This window comes from Peromyscus maniculatus, chromosome 12 (assembly GCF_049852395.1).
Source record: "Peromyscus maniculatus bairdii isolate BWxNUB_F1_BW_parent chromosome 12, HU_Pman_BW_mat_3.1, whole genome shotgun sequence".
Lineage (NCBI taxonomy): Eukaryota > Metazoa > Chordata > Mammalia > Rodentia > Cricetidae > Peromyscus > Peromyscus maniculatus.
This window is the reverse complement of record NC_134863.1, coordinates 16239349-16261453: the sequence shown is the minus strand read 5'-3', so window position 1 is coordinate 16261453 and position 22105 is coordinate 16239349. Positions and strand designations below refer to the sequence as shown.

Below are 22105 nucleotides of genomic sequence, written 5' to 3'. Positions count from 1 at the left end.
CCAAACAGTGCTAATTCACTTTTCCTCTTCGGTCTTCAGGCGGACATATGGACCCTCTCTTCTTTCCCTCACACAGGACCATTGTCCGGACATCTGTACTGAAATCCCCAGGCTGCTCCTGTCTGTGCCCATTGATGGCACAGCTTCTCTGCAGCAGAGAAGGTGATGGGACATGTTTAAAGAGTGGATAGTCAAGGCAGGCCCGTAACAAGTACGTTTGCTCCTGACTTTATGTTGCTAAGCAACTTAAGCCAAGATGGCACTCCAACTAGGCTCTGAGGCTGTGCTTGTGAGCACTTTCCATGGAACCATCTCCTTGACACTAGATCTCAACAGGCTACTCATTAGAGAAGGTGAAGTTCAAAGGCCTCAGTGAGGGCTTAGAAACCTTTTAAAGACTTGTCCCAACTGACCCCTCCAACCCGTTGCTAATATTTGCCAATTCCACATGGGGGCTTCAATTCCATTTTTCCCTTTTCACGTGAAAAGTTTCCTCATCAGAAATCTTCCCACTTCTCTAGGAGCTTCCTATTTCTGAAGTTTAATTAAACTAAGTGTAAAGACTCACCCAAAGCTTAATGATTACATAATTACTTTTCTATTGCTGCCTCTCGATATTCCTTCTTTTCCTGAAATTTCTCAGAATGGTGGCTGCATGTAGATTAAGCCACATATCACTTTGTGTTCTGGCTGCAATAACACATCATAATTTTTCATTGGCCCCTCTGGGACATAAGCACTTTCAGAGGGAAAACCCAATGCCTGTGGAAACACCACCAGATTAGCCTGCAAAGATCCAGGTTTTCCACATAATGTCTGTTATCGTTCAACAATCTTGGCACCATTTACAGTTTGTTTACTTTATCTATTTAGGAGAGAATCCTCATCCTTCATTGCCCATCTCTCCAAAGGCAATCTCCCCACTAAACCCCATTCCCCGAGTTTACGATTTAATTCCCTCCATCTGAGGGCCTGATGTTCAAGGACATAGACTTGGTGTACAGCTCGAAATCCAGCTCTACGGCCCATTATTTGTTGACACTGGGCAAAACACTTAACATTCCTGGACCTTAATTCTCCAATGGCGAACATGATAGTGACATCTCCTTTGCAGGATTACATTCTTGCACAAGGATAAAATAAGCTAATTTCTGAAGTTCATAAACTAGAACTGCCATATCATAAACACGCAGTAAAACCAAGACCTTCCCCAGTTCTCTCTGAAGGGTAGCAACCTCCACTTGGCAGTGATTACATTGACTGTTGGTGACACACCTTTTACTGTTGCTAGAACCTAAATTTAAATCAAGTGTTATTGATGAATTTTTAATAGGGATATCTTACTTTCTTAAATAAGCTGCACGTCTCTGGAGCTTTGGTGAACTCTGATTATCGAACATATTCTACATGCCAAGAACTTGGCTGAGTGTGCTCTATAAATATTTCATGCACTGCTCACAATCACAGTATAAGGTAGCTATTGTCTCCACACTGTAGATGAAACAGCACCAGAGAAGGCTGAGGGAACAGTTTGCGCAAGTCTTCGAAGCTAGTATGTAGTAGAGCTAAGATAGTTCTAAGATCATGTGTATCTGCTTTCTGAGTGTGTAACATTTACCCATTATAGTTGCTCAGTTTACTTTATCACTGCATGTACTGTTGTACAATATCTGAAGCACACACACATTCAGAATTTAGCTTTTCACTTTTAATTATAGACAGCTTACTTTTAATCATTAACATTTTTTCAGTGTATCATGGATTCTAATATACACCCTCCTCCTATTACAGTGAGGACAGTGCAATAAACTTTTACTATACTCTGATATAAGCATATATCTGTTTCTGTCTTACTATTTTCCATGCCTTTGTGCCAATTCCCATAATCTTATGTTTAGCCTCACCGTTTGATTTCATTGGCTTGATGCTGTTTCCACAGTGAATTTGCTGGTGTTGCAAGAAATGCAAGGGACCATTTTGTTCCACATCTTTAATCACCAAGGTGGGAAACTTGGCTTAGGCAATAGAGGGACCTGCTAGTAATACTTAGCTGGTCCGGGGCACAGCAGGGACCAGAATAAGACTTATTTAAAAATTGTTTTTTAACATTTAATTGCTTATTTAGTGTGTGCAGAGGTGCAGAGAATGGGCCTGGGACATCTGTGAGTCACAGTAAGTTTGTGTGTGTGTGTGTGTGTGTGTGTGTGTGTGTGTGTGTGTGTGTGTGTAGGTTAGAGGACAGTTTGCAACAGTCAGTTCTGTTCCATGATGTAGGTTTTAGGGATTAAATGGTTACCAGGCTTGGTGCCATATACCTTTAACCTGTGGTCATCTTGTCAACTTGACCCACCAGGGAAGAAGGAACCATCATTGAAGAATTGCCTCCCATCAGATTGGCCTGTGTGTCACAGTGGGTAATTTTCTTGGCTGCTAGTTGACCTAGAAGAGCTTAGACCCCTATTGGTGATGCCATCTCTAGGCAGATAGGCTTGGCTTGTATAAGAAAGGTGGCCGCAAGCCCGGGAGCAAGCCAGTAAGTAGCATTCCTTCATGGTCTCTGCTTTGAGTTCTTGCCCTGACTTCCCTCAATGATGGCCTGTAATTGAGCACAAGGGAATAAACCATTTCCTCCCCAAGTTGCTTTTGGTCATGCCGCTTATCACAGTAACAGAAAAGCAGACCAGAACAGCAGCCGAGCCATCTCCCTGGCTCCAGAATCAGAGCTCTTTATCCCCACCTCACAGCCTTTGAGCTGAATTACAGTGATATCTGTGTACACGAGGTGTATGCCTTGCATCCAGCAGTAACACCAACTCCACACACTCTCAGCTTTGGGCCAGTGGCCTCAGTTTGCCTTTCACTGTGCATCAGAGAAGTCACGAAGATAGGAAATACATGGGGATGCAAAAGCCTGTTCAGTTCTCAAGCCTGGAGCCTTTACTCACTACTGTGACCCACATGACCTTTCTCTACACATCCTTCAAGAACCAACTCACAAAGCATATGATGAGACCAACACACAGCAGAGAAAGAATGTTTAGAAACTATTATACCAACTCAAATGGGGTAACTTAGTATCTCTTAAATGTAATGATAAAACTTCATCTCTTATTTCACAGTTTTTAATAAGTTGCAGTTTGAAATTTATTTTCCCAGAATTAATTTACTTACATGCTACAAAAATAACAGTTTTTAAAAACAATGAGATCTGAATAGCCAACAATCTCTACATTTAGATTGATTTAGAGGGTTTGGGTTCAAGGGTGACTTCCGGTTCTTCACAGCGTTCACAGGAGTTCCTAGGACTCCGCCTTTCCCTCTACACACTCGCCATTATCTGCCTGTTTGTCTCATCCCTTCCGCATTATAGCTCCCTTGACAAGCTGTGTCCACAGCAGCTCACAAATGACACAGACCACCGACTTATACTAACGGACTGGGAAGAATAACATTAACTGTTCACAGTTACTCGTAGTTTTAAAAAGGGAAGAAGCAACAAACAGAAAAGTATTTTTTCCTCCTGAATTCAGTCAAGGTAAGACTGGAGAAAACAGTTAAGTCATATCAGATTCCAGGTTTTATTCATAAATATTTGGAGTTACATGCACAAAGATGATCTATCTTTGCCTCATGCAAAGGTAATAAACTGTCCAAAGTGTGTCGTGATTTTGCATATCAAATAACTCTAAGACCCCCTGAGGTTTTAGTACAAGCTCACTGTATTCCTATCCATGGTGGTCTAGTCAGAAATGCATGGTACTGCGTGCACACACACCACCTCTCCTGCAATGGATGCAAACACTGCACCAGGGCAGCTGATAATAACCCCCATTCCTAAGTAGGGAAAACAGAACACGACATTTAATTTGAAAATCAGCTCCAGCCCCACTCACCAAAGTACTCATCAGAAGGGGGATTTTCCATGTCATACAGCATCTTCTTGGTCAGGTGCTCCAGCTCATCTTCTGGCCGGAATGATGGGGGAACAGAAGGAGCCCCCATAGGCCCAGGGTGTCCAGCCTGGAAGAAAACACATAACCATTTAAAGTTGGTCTAAACATACACTACAGCAATCTGCTTAAGTGGGGAGGAAGCAGCACAGGTCCATCCATTTGTAGACCTGTGTCGGGCACTAAGATTGACTACTTATCCAGTGTCTGACCTTTGACCTTCCACTTGATTCACTTGCCTTTTCTAGATGAGTCTCTCATACTTTAGAATCTGTGTTCCCAGTAGCAGGAATCTAAATTTTCAATAACTGCTAAGTAGTTGCCATTGTTACTGTAGTAATTAGGAAGGTGACCAATAAAGACTATACAGCCTAGAGAAAAGTCTACAGGCACCTCAATAAAGAGAACTCCTCTGGAGAGCGCGCACTGTCAGGGGTTAAAGGAAGCTCCCTAGGAGAGGATTCAGAGAGAAGAGAAAAAATAGAAAAGACTTGTTATACCTAGGTGAAGAAACCTCAGGTACAATAAAAAGCTCCCAGCCATTGTGTTTTCTCTTCAAATAAATGTATATCCTATAGCTTTCACCACGCCTAGCCAGAACACACTTCTATCACGGTCCAGCTAAGGAAGCTCAGCAACATTTTCGTGCCATAGACACGAAAGGGAGCTCACTAGGGATTTCCCTTTCCTACATTTCAACTTACCATTGTCAACAGCACCCCCGTATCTTTAACCAGGAAATTATAAAGATAAAAATGCTGTTATTAACTGTTCAGACACGAGGATAGCACTGGCCACTGTCAAGGGGGAGAGAGACGGATGGAGTGTGTGCTTGCCTGAGGTGGACGCACTCTTGCAACAGGTGCGTGAGAGTTTCTGTCTTCAGAATCATTTAAGAGTAAATCTTACAAAGCTGAAAGCTGGGTATTCATTCCCCCAACATCTTCACTTGACCTAAGGACTTATCAGGCATAAAATCCTGTAACGCACACATCTCTTTATAGACGTTATCATGCCTAACACAGCTTTACTTAGTTGAGTGATATCTAAGGCACAGAAGCATTCTCAACACGAATAAGACTTCAGTGACAGTGTTTTACTCTTTTCTCTGTTTTTTACTATTTTCCCAGTTTGGAGAACCACTGCTCTATAGTCATATCCTCTACAATGTCACCAGCTGTGAATTCTGTGTTAACCACTATCCACTGCACAAATAAATGTCACTGTCAATGTCTGAGAACCGTAGCAATGTATGGGTAAAGAGATGTAACTTTAGAGGAAAGTTTAACACTATGTCCATTGAGTAAAATAACAGTATTATTTTATTGGCCAGATTTATAGTACTGGCCATGATTCTGTACTGTGCAGAGGGCCTTAAATTCAACCAAAGACACTTGTTCACCCCCATAACACTGATGCCATGGATGTATCTGATCACACCAGTCATTTCTGAAGTTCAGGGTGCATGGCTGGGTAAGAAAGCTGGTGACTTTATTTTATGTTATGTAAATGCTACTTTTGAAATTCATGAAGTGGGGCTTTTTTAAAAAACCACAATAACTTCAAATGATAAAGATATGCTGTTTACTCCTAAACTGCTGGAGTAAGTTTCTATATAATCCATGCCAAGTGGAGGATTCCAAGAGTAACAAAAGGTCAGAGCTGAGAAGTAATGGGTGAGTGAGTAGGAACAAATGGCCCTGTGAGTGAAGAGGACAGACAGTGAGCTTCACCTGAGTGCTGTCTTGTGACACTGAGGTATCTGGGGCTTCTCTTTAAGTCCGAAGCCTATGGTTGAGACCACGGATAACTCTAAGAATGGGGATAGAGAGCCGACCTGACTTGGAGTTCTTTGGCAAGCCTATGAACTTTGGGTAAGTTCAGATCCCCGCAGTCTTGATGAGACGCACAGTGAGACACCCGGCACCGCGGGGACATAGGACTGGACAGTTTCAGAACGCTGTGAGGAAGGGCTCTCTATTTCAGGAGGCAAGAAAGACAGCAGAGACGGAACGGGAGGAACTGCTTTCCTTCAGGTGTGCGATAAAAGGGGAGGCTGAGTCGAGATGCTGCTGGCATCTAAGTGCAAATTGTACCCAAGCACCTCTTCCCCCAACCACGTGTTGCACATGGCTTCCAACAGAGAGGTATGGGAGAAGCCCCAACTGCCACTGCTATCAGCGCTAATGCTAGCTCTTTTCATTCACTCAACAGTTACTAAAGAGCACATGATTATCTTGCTTCCAAAGGACACAATTCATTATTGCCTCAGCCTATGTATCTGATTTTTTTTAAATAAACAAGAGGTAAGAAACTAAATCCATCTCCCACAAAACTAAGGTAGAAATGTCTACCCTTAGCATTTACATTTCAAAAAGACTAATTTCAAAGTACTCTGTCAGTATTTCATAGATGTTTTTCAAAAGCATCACCCTTTCCATTCTTCAAATATCCTTGCCTACTTGGCTTGCCGAGTTTACAAGGGCTCTTTTCCATTTAAATTCTACTTTTTGTATATTGATGTTATTAGATTTATCATGCTCATATGTCCCTATAAACTCACTGTAAGTTGAAAACATTATAAGCCAAAGGAACCCCTGATGCACCTCACATATTGGTCATTGCAACATAACAAAGCGCTATGAGCACTGTTCTGTCAGGTGACATGTGGCCCCAGCACATGTAGCCCAGCACCATTGCTCAGCATCTTGAGAGGACATTATACTAAATATCATCATTAGCTTGGGAGTATCACAAAACAATAACAACAAAAAAACAGAACAAAAAACAATAAAAAAAAAACCCACCTCAGATTTGTGTGCTTTCTGTGGAATGGAGACTACTTTCACAATACATAAAGCTGACAAGTCGCAAGGGGAACCACAGTTAGGCTGGAGACCACACTGCGCTGTTAATTGAGAGTTACATCTCATGAGGAAGGACCTAGATGATCTCACAGTATTTTGAATTTTGTCTACATGACTCTCCTACCCACCCCTGTCCCGGGGTATAATAATGGAACACGTCTGGGATGAATGCTGGGAAACCACAGATCCTTTAGGTTTCTCACCCCAGGGAAGGTAGCCTAGGACACTGAGTTCAATCCTGAAAGAAATCTGTATTTTACCTTTACTCTGATAGACAATTATCCCTATAATTTCCCACTTGCAATACAGATTAGGGCTCATGATATCTTAAGGAAAATGAACAGCCATGTCCAACTTATTTATTTTCAAATGAGCAATTCATAGCACAGTTTAGGGTAGAAATGTACAATTTACAATGTGTGAAGGGTCACTGGGATGGGATGATTCCCACTGTTTTCTGGGTTCTTCATTCAGAACTCTGAATATCAGTGGTATAATATTCACCGTGATCCAATGATTTCTCGATTGCACGACCCTTTCCCAGGTGCCTGCTTCACATACCCGGTATGACGTGTGAACATATTTTATGGACAAGAAAATTGACATCAAGTGGGTAAGTGAGCAACCCTGTGGTGGACAAGAGAACTCTGTGGAGAAACAGCAGAACTTGGACTCCCTGGTGAACTGAGTTGGGTGTATATTTGCTACACAGCTATGCCTCTCAGGGTTCCTCACTAGTGTCTTCAAGCCCTTCTAGCTATGTTATTAGATAGTGATTTAGATTTATATCAATTTACTCTTATATAAGCCAAGATTTTTATATATGTGAGTGAAGGATTACTGCTCAGTGCAAAAGAAATAAATACAAAGACGTTCTTTTGAATGTGCACATTAATCACCAATATATATGTTCTTTGAAATGTTTGAATCACTCAGTGAAGACACAAGAGCATCGTAAGCCACACGGGTGAGTTGTCACAGGGTCAGACTTCAGACAACTCCAAACTTTTCTTAATCTAAAGCGCCAAGGACTGCAAAGATCATGCCAAATTATTAAGAGTCTCTACCTCTGACAACTTAGGAGTTGTAGATGGAAAAGACCCAAAGTAGACAATCACAAAAATGTGTAGAGAGTAAGTGAGATACAGGTGTGAGTCCAGTGTTCTGGCATGCCAGGAGAAGGCTGCTGGGAGATATGAGCCTTTGTCCTTGAAGGATAAATCAGATTTCATAAGAGCAACGAGGAAGGAAGGGAGAAAGGGACGGAGTCCAAGAACAATGTACACAGAATACACGGGAAAACTTAGGGGGGGAACGAGCTAAAATGAAGAAGGCAGCCAATGCCAAGTCTTCATTGTAGGTAAGAGGAAATGATGAGGAGATTTTCAAGTGGTGGTTACCTTTGTTAAAGTTATGAATATAGAAGAATATTTTTTGGATCACAAAGATTATTTTAAAATGCAATCAGGCCTGGAGTAATGGCTCAACTTGATTTTCAACCACAAGGGTTTTAATTCAGTCCATAGGATCTTGTTTAAAAAGGTCATTATTGTATAATGCTTGTAATCCCAGGGCTGGGTAGGTGGAGCCAGGTCTACATGGTGAGCTACAACAACAACAACAACAAAACAACCAACCAAACAAAACAAAGACACAAACAAGATGGGCCACAGGGGATAAAGGCACTTGCTACAAATTCTGATGACCTAAATTCCATCCATAAGACCCACATGACAGAGGGAGAAAAGGACACCGACAAGTTATTCTCTGACCTCCACAGGAGCACCATGGCACCCTCCTCCAAAGAAATACATGTAAAATAAAACAAAACCAAAAATGCCCACTCGGCAGCAAGGTGGCTGAGAGGGTAAAGGTAGCCATTCCCAAGCTCCTCTCTTAGAGCGCATCCCTGGCACCCACATGGAGTGGGAGAACCACTCCAGTAGGTGTCCTCTGACCTCACCATGTGTGCTGTGGTAATGGAATTAAAATAATAAAAAAAGAACAAATGCAAAACAAGGGCAGATGACTCTTCAGTAAGGACACCCAAGGTGGCACTCTGGCCTCTACACCCATATGCATGCACATACTTGAATGTGCACACATGCGCACACCAGTGTACACACACACACACACAAACGCGCGCGCGCGCGCGCGCACACACACACACACACAACACATACACAAAATTCACCCAGACATGAGGGTATTTCTAGGCAATTTAGTAAGTAATAAAATTTTAAAGCTCTGATATTTACTTGTGTGGCTAACTCTTGATTTCTTTCTTGTCTCTGGGCACACAGGAAGCATTGCTTATTCCCTCTTTCAGTTAGAAGTTGCTATGAGCTGGGTGGCGGTGGCACACACCTTTAATCCCAGCACTTGGGAGGCAGAGCCAGGTGAATCTTTGTGAGTTCGAGGCCAGCCTAGTCTACAGAGTGAGATCCAGGACAGGCACCAAAACTACACAGAGAAACCCTGTCTCAAAAACAAAACAAAACAACCTAATAATAATAATAATAATAATAATAATAATAATAATAATGATAATAATAATAATAAAGAAGTTGCCATGAGAGTCACAAGAAGGTGGAGGCTTAGTCCTTCAGTTACTGGACAAAGAGGAGGCCTCTGCCCCTCAGGCTGAGTGAGCTGCTTCACACTATTACACCAGGGAAAATGGAACCCAATACCTTCAAAAGCCAATGCTGAAAGTCTTGGGAAGCTGAGTGCTGTTACTCTATGTAAGCACTTGTCTATTGCCCTTAATTTAAATACATTTTCCTCAGATCAAAGATCCAACTATCTACACATTCTGGTCCACATTACTAAATCGTTGCCCAGGTAAGTGTCATTAGAAAAGGCATATTATGATGCCAAATGTGCATATATAAGTCTAGGTTTTTCCTTGTATTATGGGTGGTACTGTGTAATAATGAGGAGTGGTTTCTGCAAAGGAAATACAAATGGACAGAATCCTTGCTCAACAAGAACATTTCACCATATTAATAATAAGGCAAACAGCAACTTCCACCCAGCACACTCATGTAACATTTCATTATGCTCAGAGTGGTTTGTATATTCATTCTTACAGAGGATATAAGTATGTTATTACATGGCTAAAAACTATCTGACCATTTGGAGCCTTTTTAGTATTTTTTTCTGTCTATAACTTGACTGAAGAATTTTATGGAATTATTTTCATTTCCTGGGCCTCAGTTTCTTCATTTATAAAATAATACTCTCAAGGATCCCTTGATTTTATTTCATCATGCGTTTGTGACCATAACATAGTGGGTGTCGTTGTCGGCTCTGAGAGTGAAATCACATATTTCTATGTTTAGAGATATTCTGTAGTCTGTAAAAATAAATGCACACTGAGTCAGTGGAAACCTCCTTAATACAGAGGTTTCCATTATAAGAGGCCGTGAACCGCCTGTCAGCATCCTCTGAAGCATCCGTGCTTCATTCAGTGTTCTGAATCTGAGTAAGCAGCGGGTAGCTCACAGTGCTTCTGCAGCCTACTGAACTTTCACTACTCTTGGGTTACGAAATCAAGAGGCTCTCAAAGTTAACCACTTTATCCCCCATGCCCTTTCCTTGGGTCGAGAAGGAAACTTTCCACCAACACCCACTTTTGGGGGGTGGTAGGGGTGGTAGCGGCAGAGTTTGGTTGCTATGTAGACAAACTGGCCTGAACCTTTCTATGCACCCCAAACTGACCTCAAAACCATTGCTCTCTGGCCTTGGCCTCAAAAGTGGTAGATTATAGGTACAGGCAACCACAGCCCCAGTGTCTTTTCTGAGGAAAGAGGATGCACGATAAAGAGCCCTCACTAAGACGCAAACAATGGCGCGGGTGTGTGTGTGTGTGTGTGTGTGTGTGTGTGTGTGTGTGTGTGTGTATGTGTGTGTGTGTGTGTGTCAGGCCAATGCCCACTCCCTGCAATGGTACCTTCCAGCAATGCAGCTCCATGTGGTAAGGATCCATGTTGCGAAGTAGTCACTCAATAACTATCACTGCATCAGCTTATCTTGTTACTGACAATGACCTTGCTTGGGGTCATTTTCCTCCAGCACCCTTACCTGCTGTTGATTTCTTATCTGCAAGGTACCACCTACTTGAACTTACTGCGAGTCTGAATCTCACCAGAAACGCACTCCCAGGCAAATACAACACCGGGAAAAAGCAGCCAAAATCTTCTGGAAGATTCCATGATAATGAATACTCTATCATTTCGGGTAGCAGAGACGCTCTTTTTTTCTTGTCCATTTGTAATGATGTACAAGAGGTTCCTCCTCTTAGAAGGAAAATGACTTCAATTATGTGTTCTTGTGAAAAGAAACATTGAAATTATCTTCTTTTCAAAAGGTAGAATTAGCCCCATTTTAGAGCTGAAAGCCTGCCAGAAAAAATATATATATTTCTGATAGCACCCCCCATCACCATTTAGCTGTGTCAAGTTCGTACTCTGCAATTTCCTGTGGCTGCTTTTACTTCTGGATTCTTACTGAATGTCCCACTCGACTCAATGCCTCACTGTGTAAAGGGATGAAGTACCTTGTCTGGTCAAGGACAGAAGGTATGCTGGGATACCTGCTGTGTTTCAGGCTACAGCAGCAGACAGCAAGGGGCCAGGGAGAAGTCACGTGGCAGGAGAGAGAGAGACCTGCCTGCTCCCTCCCAGTGAGAACCAACGAAGTCTCCATTGTCACAGTTCTGTTCGCGGGCCACGTGTTGCTGTCTCTAAAGCACGGTTCTTAAGCCAAAGTCTTCACAGGGGAGGACGGATGGACCCGTTTTTTAGCAAGATGGGCTTGTTGAAAAGCTACTGCAACCAAGAGACGGGCCGGGCATCGGCGAGGAACCTGCAGCGCCAGCACATCGAGGTCTTAGGATGCTCTACCAGAGCCCAAACAGCTCTCATTCCCCACAGTTAGCCCTCTTGGTCTCCATGTCAGGAGTGTCTAGGCTCGCTGACTTTGAATTCCCTTATCTTCTAACTTCCCCTAGGATTTTGCTTTTCTATTACTGATTTTCTCAAATATAAGCTGAAGAGTAATTTATCTAATTCACAAAAGAAGCACTGTATACCACTAAATGTTGCTGTTACAGTTACTAGGGAAGAAACGTAGAGCTTAAAGGTGATATTCTTCTTAACAAAGGAAGTAGAATGCTTGTTTACAGATCTTTCCAGTAACCCACCACCTATCGGTGTGGTATTCCTGATTTCCACAGACTGTTTTAGCAATTTCCATAATAACCACGAGTGCTTTTGCCCATAAGTCTCCCAAGCTGATGTTGGTAAATGCACGTTTTGTTGGTCCTCCAAACTGTTGGCACTGTAACAAAAAACAGTGATGTAAGGCTCATGATAGATGGACAATGGACTAGTCCTTCCTCTCACTTTCCTGCCTGGAGGAATTCCAGGCACATGAGCCACAAACAGTGATGCCACACTGCCCCGCAGACAAGAGCCAGGGAAAAGCAGTAGGTGCCTCAGTGGTCAGTGGGAAAGTGAAGCCACAGCCATGTAGCAAATCTAATCACAGTAATGACCCTATAGCTCCCTTTCTCAGCCTCCCCTCCCAGGGCTATTCCCAAGGAGAAAGCAGACTGACCTGGAGTGAGAGGATCCCCTCTCAATTTGTTTTACAGGAGGCTAACAGAAGCTATTCCTAGCACACTGTGATGACCAAAATCTACCTGCTAGATCTGGCCTATCCATTAGGCTTTACGCACGCTATGCATAATAGATTTGTCATTAGCAGAGGCAGAGAAATGCAGGACATCTCTACCTTTGTTTGTTTTCCTCACAAAGATGGGTGACACGGAAGTTTGATGAATGGAATAAACTCTTTGTGGCTGTATTCCCAAATTAAACTATATCTGCGCTATGCCTCATCTAGGTAGCAGTGGCTTCCTACAGGAAAAGTTTCCTCTTAATTTGGTTGCCTAGTCAAATGCAGTAGCTACTTGCTCCTTTGTTGGGAAGAAAGGTTTCATGATGTGTTGTTTCATTAGGTAGGGTGGGGTGGGGTAGAGAGGGTGGATAGGGGAGAAAGTTTATTGACTAGAAGGTATACTCATTTCTCTATTTATTCATTTACTTATGGAGGTAGGGTCTCATATAATCGAGGCTGGCACTGAACTTGTCATGTGGTGAGGCTGGCCTTGAACTCCTGATCTTCCTCCCTCCATCTCCCAAGCGCAGCCATGACAGGTGTGTGCCACAGGGCCTGGCAAGAAACCCCACTTTTAATAGTCACCTTAGTACGCTGTCTCTTCCTGGCCTGCAGCCTTGACCTTCTTTCTAACTTACTGTCTGTTCAAAATGAGGTTTCCCCAGCCATTTGTTATTAATTAATTACTTAGATGTTGTCTCTTACTATTATAATCTTCAGAGCATGGTAAACCAGTGTAGAGCAGAGATGCCAAACTGACTGTGAACATAAAATGAAAAACAGATACTAGATGAAGTCCAGCAAAGTCGGCAGGATGGGCTGCAAGCAGTTTACTTAAATATACTTTTAAAGTGTCTAAGCAGAACATAGTAAAATGAACGACTTTTCGAAAATAATAAATACGCTTTTCAAAACATGAGCTTCTAGTCTCTTCTTTAGTGTTTTCAGTTTGAAACCAGGAGAGCCGGGGGAATCCGGAGTGTGGACAGGTTGGAAGAAACGAAAGGCCTGAGCGTCTCTGTCTTCTACGCACAGAAACACTTTCTCACCGCGCAAGCTGTTTCTAGCTAGTGGGATTGACAGATGCCTGAACGTGACACACACGCCACTGAAATATCATGCAAATCCGTTTTCAGTTTTAATATGCAAATGCGGTGCTTGGCACATCACTTTCCACGGCTGAGGTGAATTTCTGTTTTTGAGTTTTTCGTGGGAAATGCAAACCAGCAAACAAATGGTTAACTCCCCACATTTCACCTAACAGGCTGTAGTTTTCATCTGAGTCAGAGGGCAGTCTTGCTCAGCAATCCAAGGCACCTGGGAGACGAAGAGAGGGCCAGTGCTTTGCTCTGGGAAAATGCCACCCTCCACAAACAAGTTTGCCCCCTGAGAGATGATCACATTGGACGTCTGGGACGGCAGGGTCGTAGGCAAGGCGCTTAAGAGTGAATAACAGTAAAAAAAAAAATATGTTTGACCCCTGAAAAACAAATCAAAGAAGCTCATCATGTTGGCAGGAGGCACATCTGGACAGACAAAATAAGCAACTAGTCCAAAGTCCTTATTTCTAGGTATCCAGGCAGTCAACTGCAGCCTCTAGTTAAATCTATATTCAATTACCCACAACTATTAGTGACTAATTCCGTATTAAGGCAATCATCACAATTGGCTGTGAGGCATCTAGCTGAACAGTTTACAATTCAGTCAGGAAATCAAGACATACGAAGGGCAAAAACAAGGGATCAAAGACAAAGTTGGCTCCAATTGCTGTGGCGGAGATGCTTAATGTATCGACTCCAGGCTCTGCCTGTGTTTTAATTCCATACCCACTCATCAACAATTGGTATCCAGAGCAAGGTATTTATTTAATCAAATAGATGTTAGTTGCTTAAAATATAAATGGGTGCTCACAGAACTCACTCCATGAGTTAAGCAAAATGGTCCCCATAAGCCATTGGTGGTGGTTTAGAACGTAATGTCACAGTTCAGTCAACGTCTGCATGACTGGTATGCAAACACATAACTGGGTAATAGGGAATCAAGAGCACAGAAAATATCCTTGTAGCCAAAACATGACAAGACGATGAGGGGCTCACATGAGGACTTGGAGCAATAGAATTCAGGGGCGATAAATCACTGTAAGATTAAATTTCCTTTGGATTCCTTCGCTCCTTCACAGACCACCAGCAACCTGGTACAACACAAACCCCAGAGTCTTCCTGTCACAGGATCAGCCTGGGGTTTCCCTTTCCTTTCCATTCTCTTTCCCACCCCCACCTTTCTTTATTCACTATGAAGAAATAAATCAAATCAGTGGTTTCTTAACTGACTTATGGGGGAGTGATTTGGAGAGAACCACACCCATGAGTGGCGGAGCCATGAGTTAAATATGAGCCTGCTGTTCTTAGCTCAGTGTTTTTCCACTGATTTACAGCTATCTTTATATATTCATTTAGAAATATGAAACTTACATGATCTATCATAAAGGTTAATCAAGACAGTCAACCTTGCTGATTAAAGCATGATGCTAATTAGACCAGAGGTTGGAGACTAATGTGGCCCTTTTACTTTCGGAAACACTGATTGTGGTGTGATGGAGAAAGTGTGGGATGGGAGGCAGAGCAATATGAAGCATTCGACTTACTCTAGACACCCCACAAGGTTTTCTTTTCTTTTTTCACTTAGCATTAGCTCCTTCATGTATAAATGACACGAAGGGCGGGCAGGGAAAGGGGATACTTACTTATTCCAGAGCCAGCATGAGTAGTATGCAGATGATACATGGCATGTCTACATACATGGCATGTGCTAGTATGTAACAGTGGCTCATGATTATTTGTGTTAAGTGTTCACACAACCTGTCAACTACTCTGAGCTATGGATGTCTTTCACATGTGGCGGGAAGGTGGGTGAGAGAACAAGAATGACTTAGTGTCATTCGCCAACACTGGAGCAGTGGGAAGAAAGATCATGCTCTGCTCCTGAACCTAAAGGCAAAGGGCACTGCCATTTATGATCAATCAGCCATGCAATGGAATGCCAGTCCTACCAAAGGAAAGTTTTCATGAGTTCTCAGACGTAGAACTGCATTGGTGTTTCGTTTACATATTTATTGATTTATAACTTGGAAGACTGAATGTAATTAATTGTATAATTGTATTACTGAATGTAACATTAATCGTAGCAGGTGCCAGATAATGTCAAACAATATTTCACATTAAATAATTCATTTATTCGCAAGGTAAGTTCGATAAGCAGTCATACTGATTTGCCAAGGTGGGGGGGTGGGGGAATCGGGGGGAGGAGGGTGTGGTGGTGGAGGACTGAGGCCCGATATTAAGTGAAGATAGTAAGTGAAGAACCTGGTTTGTAACTCCATCTGGGCATCCTAAAGACTGAAGCTCACCACACAAAGTGCCCAGGTTCTCAACCACCTACATGCTCCCACAGCTACCCTTCATTCTTAAGGATTTAATACACATAACAAAGTAGGATCAATGGAAACTTTCTTTATGAGAAAGTACTACTACTTCTGCATAAAGATGACACCAAGAGATGAAGAGTATCCATGCAGGTTTGGTACAGAAGGAAAGCTCCCAAGCCTGAGAAACAAGCCCAGTTTTAATGTCTTCATTCACAATTGAGCACAATCAAACTGAGTTTCAAAAACCACTTCCTTTATCAATGTCTGATACAAGGGTCAATGCTAAACCTCAGAACAGAAGAAAATAAGAACCGTAAAATGTCTTCTATATTAAAAGTTCAAGTTCAGGGCCATCTCTTAAGGACCAGTATGATAAGATTTCCTGCTGGGTTCTGGCCGAATGATGGATAAAATAAAATATGGCAGTAACTAACTCTCCATAAGAAGCAAGGCCTTTCTAAAATTCAGGAGACAAGTCTAGATTGGCCACACCTTGTGGTTTTTCAGAAACAAAGCACACTGGAGATCACCTGCTGGTTGATGAGTCCTCTAATTAATTAATTTTAATTAATTTGAAGGAGAGAGAGTTGAGGAGGGAAGCTGTGTGTTCAAGGTTATCTGAAAATAGAGGGTAAAATTGAGAAGAAAATTCAGATCAGAAAAGTAGGTCTAACTGAAAACTGGTTTATTCTTCTTTCCACCCCAGAAGGCTCCCTCCGAACAGTGACACACTCTGGATGCTCTGTAAAGCGTGCCCATTCTTGGCAAAGATCTTGGGAGCCCTAATCTACACTGATGCATTTTTCTGAAATCCTGAGATGGAAGTTGCTATAAAGTGAAAATCATTGCTGTTATTCTTGGCGAGTGTACACAGACCGGCAACAGCTGGCACAGACAGATGTGGTCTACAGTGAATTCCACGTCTGGCTGTGCTGATGCTATTCCCTGCAGTTTTCTTTTTCTGCATCAGTGAGGGACATTCCTCCTCAGTCCATGTACCCCATGAGCTGAATGCCATCGAGGTGAGGTTAAACCCCAATAAGCCAGCCCAATGCCTCCTTCTGTTTCCACTGCAATTTCCCAATGACTTGACTTTCTAAGAAAAACACTACTGTTTTATGGAAAGAATTTTCTTCATCTGGGACCTTGTATGCCTGGGAATTGCAACAGTAATATTTATAAAATCAACTACTTTTGTATGAATTCTTTTGTGTGCAAGTTCCTCCTTTAATCTTTGAAATAAGTTAGTGAAGGAAATATGTATGAAGTTTTATTTATATTTCTTTTTGTGGCTTTTTAAAAGTACGTTTTAAGTTAGCATGCAAATAAACTTCATTACAGCATCTTTACACACACACACACACACACACACACACACACACACACACACACCCCATTATATTTTATCTTTATTAGTTTCTTCCCTCCATCTGGTTCACTTCCTCCGTATGTATGTATGTATGTATGTATGTATGTATGTATGTATGTATGTATGTGTGTGGATGCATGTGAGTGCAAGTGTCTGTAGATACCAGCAGTGCCAGGTCCCTGCAGAGCAGTGGTTTTCAACTTGTAGATCAAGACCCCTTGGGGGTCACATATCAGGTATTTACGTTACGGATTCCTAACAGTAGCAAAATTACAGTGATGAAGTGACAATCAAATAATTGTATGGTTGGGGTCACCACACCCTGAGGAACTGTATAAAGGGCCGCAGCACTGGGAAGGTTGAGAAGCGCTGCTCTAGAGCCTGAGTTACAGGTAGCTGTGAGCTGTTATTTGTGGGTGCCGGGAACTGAGCTCAGGTTCTCCGTAAAGGCAGCATGTGTCCTCACCTGCTGAGCTGCCCCCCCCCCCCCCCCCCCCGCGCTTTGCTTTCCCACTCCCTGCATTCCATTTCCCATGAGAAGGAGGTTGATATCTCACTTCACAAATGAGGAAACCGAGAAAGAATGAAGAGAAATAAACTGTTCACAATCACAGAGCTGGGATAAAGAGGAGACAGGATTTATAATAAACCACACTGACTCCAGAAACTTCTTCACTTCCAGAGATTGAGATGGTGATCCAGGGAGTCAGTATAATAAGAATGAAATGGATTTGATGCAAGGGAGTCCCACAAATGCAGGCGTGGTATTCTATCTCCATCAAGAATATCACAGAGCTTTGGATGCTTTACCAGCTCCATCATTCCACTCTGAGTACTAGCCGCGTTATTACAGGCTCTATTGTACCGAATTGCAAATGCAGTTCAGCTGACCCAGGTCTTTCAGCCCTACTGAGCATGCTTCATGTCCAGTCCTCAGTTTTTGATGCTTCTGGACTATTCATGGAGGTTCTTGGAGGAAAGCAAGAAGCATGAAGTGTGGACATCACACTGTTTCAACTTGGCACTGTTCTAGTAACAGTGAGATGAATGTAAACAACACAAACATTGTAAGAGTATTAACCACCGGCCTATTGGTGGTTTTCTAAAGAAACTAATGAGATATGGGCTCTGTCCTCTTAGACAGAAGCAGAAAAAAGTTAAAGGAATGTCTACAGATCCAAAGTAAAATCTTGTAATTACATGCTATTCTCCTCCTCCACCGAAAAAAAAAAGGAGGGGGTGCAGTTGGTGTGAGTGAGAGACACTCATAGAGAGAAAGTAACATCTGAACTATGTCTTGGGTGGAGGTGGACTCTGGACATCTAGAGATGTAGAAAATTGGTGTTTTAGGTGAGGACCTGAGCAGGAAGAAAGAGCGCATCAGACTGGCAGCATCCTTCCTATAGGTCATCACAGGGTCAGGCTCCTCACTGTCTCTCTGTTCCTCATCTGCTTTATTGTCCGTGCTGAGTAGGAAGATGGCAGTGTATTTTAGTGAAGGGGTGGAAACAGTCTGCTGGCAGCCTCAACCCACACACGAGGCTGCTGAGCGAGCTGTCTGTAGATCACCTCAGGACCGTGGCCCAGCAGGCCAGCTGTTCCAGACGAGGCCAAACATTACTCACTGAAATGCACGCTCTTGCTGCTGATTTTTAAAAGTGATTACTTTAATGAGAGGCTGGAGAAAATGAGCCCGAAAGCGGCTGTGGTGATGTCTGATACCAACAACTCAGCACGCAGAGGGAGGCTGAGGTGGAGAGATCTGAGTGCCCAGGGACTTCACTGACATGGCCAAGCTTCCACATAAGAGGAGGAGAGTCAAAACAGAAGCTGGGTTGCTTTGGGTTTTTTCCTTTGGCACTTTCCATAGATTTGCAGAAGTATTTATGTGCTGACTTTACAGAAGAGCTTAGCTGAAGCGCTCCCCATCCGCCGCACAGGCACCCACACTCCAGCAGGTGAGGCCCCTTCATACAACACCAACACTGCCATGTAGGACAGTTTGGAAGGGTTCAGTGTCAAATGACGCTACGATTGGATCTCCAATTATAGGTAATAACCAGGATGCAGGGATTTCTTTTATTTTAACAAGCAAAGTACAGAAATACAGAAAGTAAGGACACAGCAGACTGGCCAGTAAGAAGTCTAGATTCTTCTTTGCTATATATAAATCTTTGAAATCCTATTAGACAGTCATTTTGCCTCTTGAGGTGCCATTTCCCTAACTGTGTTTAATCGTCATGCTCTTCACACGCATTTTGTTTTTCTTTTGAAACCAACTATGGAGCAGAAGCAAGAGCATGCAAACATATAAGAGGCAGAAAAATTCCCTTGCATCCTTCAACATGACAGTGAAATGTTTTAAGATTTATTTACTTTATGTGTACGAGTGTCTTGCCGGCATGTCTGTATGTGCAGCATGTTCATGCCTGGTGCCTGTGGGTGTCAGAATAAGGTGTGAGATCTCCTGACACTGGAGTTATGGATGGCTGTAAGTCACCCTGTGGGTGCTGGAAACTGAACGGAGGTCCTCTGCAAGAGCAATAAGTGCTCCTAACTGCTCAGCCGTCTCCCCAGAACCATGGCCCTAACATTTGGGAAGGCAAGCTCTACTCTGAATACTTCCAATGCCCTTTTCCCCTGCTTAGGTATTTCCCTTTTGCCCTCGTTCAGCAATGGGAATGGAAGGCACCAAGGTGTAAGGCTCCAGAGCACTCTAGCTAGCTACCGCAGCCAAGTGCAAGGCTAGCCTCAGTCCCGGGCCTTAGCACAATGTGGAATACTTTAAGTGTGTCACAGCTGTTGGTATCCGTCTTCCCTTCTCTATTTCCAAACTTTGGGTCATGTTGTTATGGCATTCATAACTAAAGGTGAAATTTCATTAGTCCAAATGGCAGGAACTGAGCAGATAGGTGGCAGATACTGTCCTGGTCAGCACTTGAATGGAGAGGCGAGACTATGGTGTGCTCTAGTACACTCATGGTTCTACCATTTAAACTGACATTAAGGTGCAGTTGACACTGTTTCTCAATGGCAAACTATGCAGACTCAAGAGTTTTAAATGGAGATAAAGATGGGACTGAAATGAAGAAACAGAGGCCTAGGCCCACAAGCAGCCAGCTGAAGTCTACCTAGTCATGCAGGAAGAACAGGACTCTCCTCCAGGTCTGGCTGGCTCTGGCCTTCATGTTCTTAACAACCAAAGTAGGTCTGGAGGGAGGAGAAAGATACAGCATGCAAGGTCACAGAGGCAGTCCTCTCCTGTACATGATTTTGACTACTGAGATTTGGGTAATATTTATAGAACCCATCTATGTTTCCAACGAGCTATTTATCATCCTTTAGAATGTGTTATTACTTGTGATAGAAGGGAATGCAGAATTAGGCCAACTTCTCTATTTCAATTTGTAGATGGAAGAAACACTGAACAGATTATTTTTTTTTTGGGGGGGGGGAGAAATTAGAGGTAAACCCTGCTAATACATTTCTTTAAACAAATGGAACAGATCCTTTGAACAATGTGATTTTTTTTCTTTACATGAACAGATACTTCATGTTACTTCACTTAGACTACAGTTTACCAAGCTCTAATTCTCAAACAGCAGACAGCAGGGAGATCAGGTCTTGAGATTGAGATACTCTGTAGTAAAGAAAATTGAACTCAGAAACCAGAAGGCCAGAAGTTAAGACCCCAGTCTGGCACATTCTAGCCTCCTTACATCCATCTTCCTATTCTGGACTACGCTGGTTCTATTTTGGATAGAATAGGTTTGGACATGACTGGCCACTGGGAGCACTATGTAACTACTTAAGAGCATGTTAAACATAAATACTGACAAGACTCTGAACGGAAGACAATGCTCATGACAGACAGGGTTTACCTTATCAAAGTCACAGGACTAGACGACAGTATTTCATAAGCCGGAGAAGCAATCTTTAATACCCTGCTCTGACTAGTCTAAACAACAAGCCAAAATCGAAGCTCAGGGCTCTCCATGTGTTAGCCAGACAAAAATGAGTAGCACTGCTCTCACTGGGTTCCTCTGAGCCATTACCAGAGCATCCATGAACAGAAGCACAATGAGCTATAGAACTTGAGGCTAGTCACCAACTTCGCTGGGCCTTAGTCATGCCTCATGAGCCAGTAACTATTGCGAAGGCCAACAACTCCTACCACAGGGACTTCAGAGACTTTATTTGCAATGAGTGAGTAATGAATTGTAAAAATGTTCTGAAAAATAAGATTTCAAGTGTAGACTAGAGGTAGCCAACACCTCCCCTTTAAGACACTTGTGAGAATAACTCTGTCCCTTGCAAATACAACAGATTACATAAGCACAATCAAATCAACTTCTTGTGCCAAGAAACTTGGTTGTCCTTGGTGAAATAATAGCATTTTGGCCAGAGAGTGAATTTCATCATTTTCTTTTGACTTTGGTGCCGACTTTTGCAAAGATACATGCTTGAGATTCAGAGCCCAGAGCCTAAGCCTGGCCCTGGCTGTTCGCTTACAGCCTAGAGCATATGAGTTGACCAAGCAGGGAATGGATCTGCTGCCAACCAAAACTAGGTGTCAGAGATATCTCAGCCTTAACTCCTCCCAACCCCAGGGCACCAAGGGCTGAGCCAGGCAGCAGCAGATCACTGAGCACCAACAGTAAGAGGCAGAAAACGTTGTCAGCCTGTTTCTTTTCCTTTTCTCACTCAACCTTTGCACATTACATTCTCCAAACGAGATCACATAGCTGGAATGATTCCGATAAAAGCAACAGAGCAATGATGGCAATGGAAGCTTAATTCTGAATCGTAT

General features: G+C 42.8%; 1 protein-coding gene across 24 annotated transcripts in view; it reads right to left on the bottom strand.

Annotated features, from left to right (window-relative positions):
- The window catches only part of Lpp (LIM domain containing preferred translocation partner in lipoma), a 602788-nt gene that overhangs the window by 134190 nt on the left and 446493 nt on the right, over window positions 1-22105 (bottom strand). For all 24 annotated transcript variants that reach the window (XM_042259107.2, XM_076548645.1, XM_076548644.1 and 21 more), the window contains one exon: window positions 3894-4020. In XM_042259107.2, coding sequence (XP_042115041.1) covers window positions 3894-4020 — 127 coding nt within the window. The remainder of the gene's footprint in view (window positions 1-3893; window positions 4021-22105) is intronic.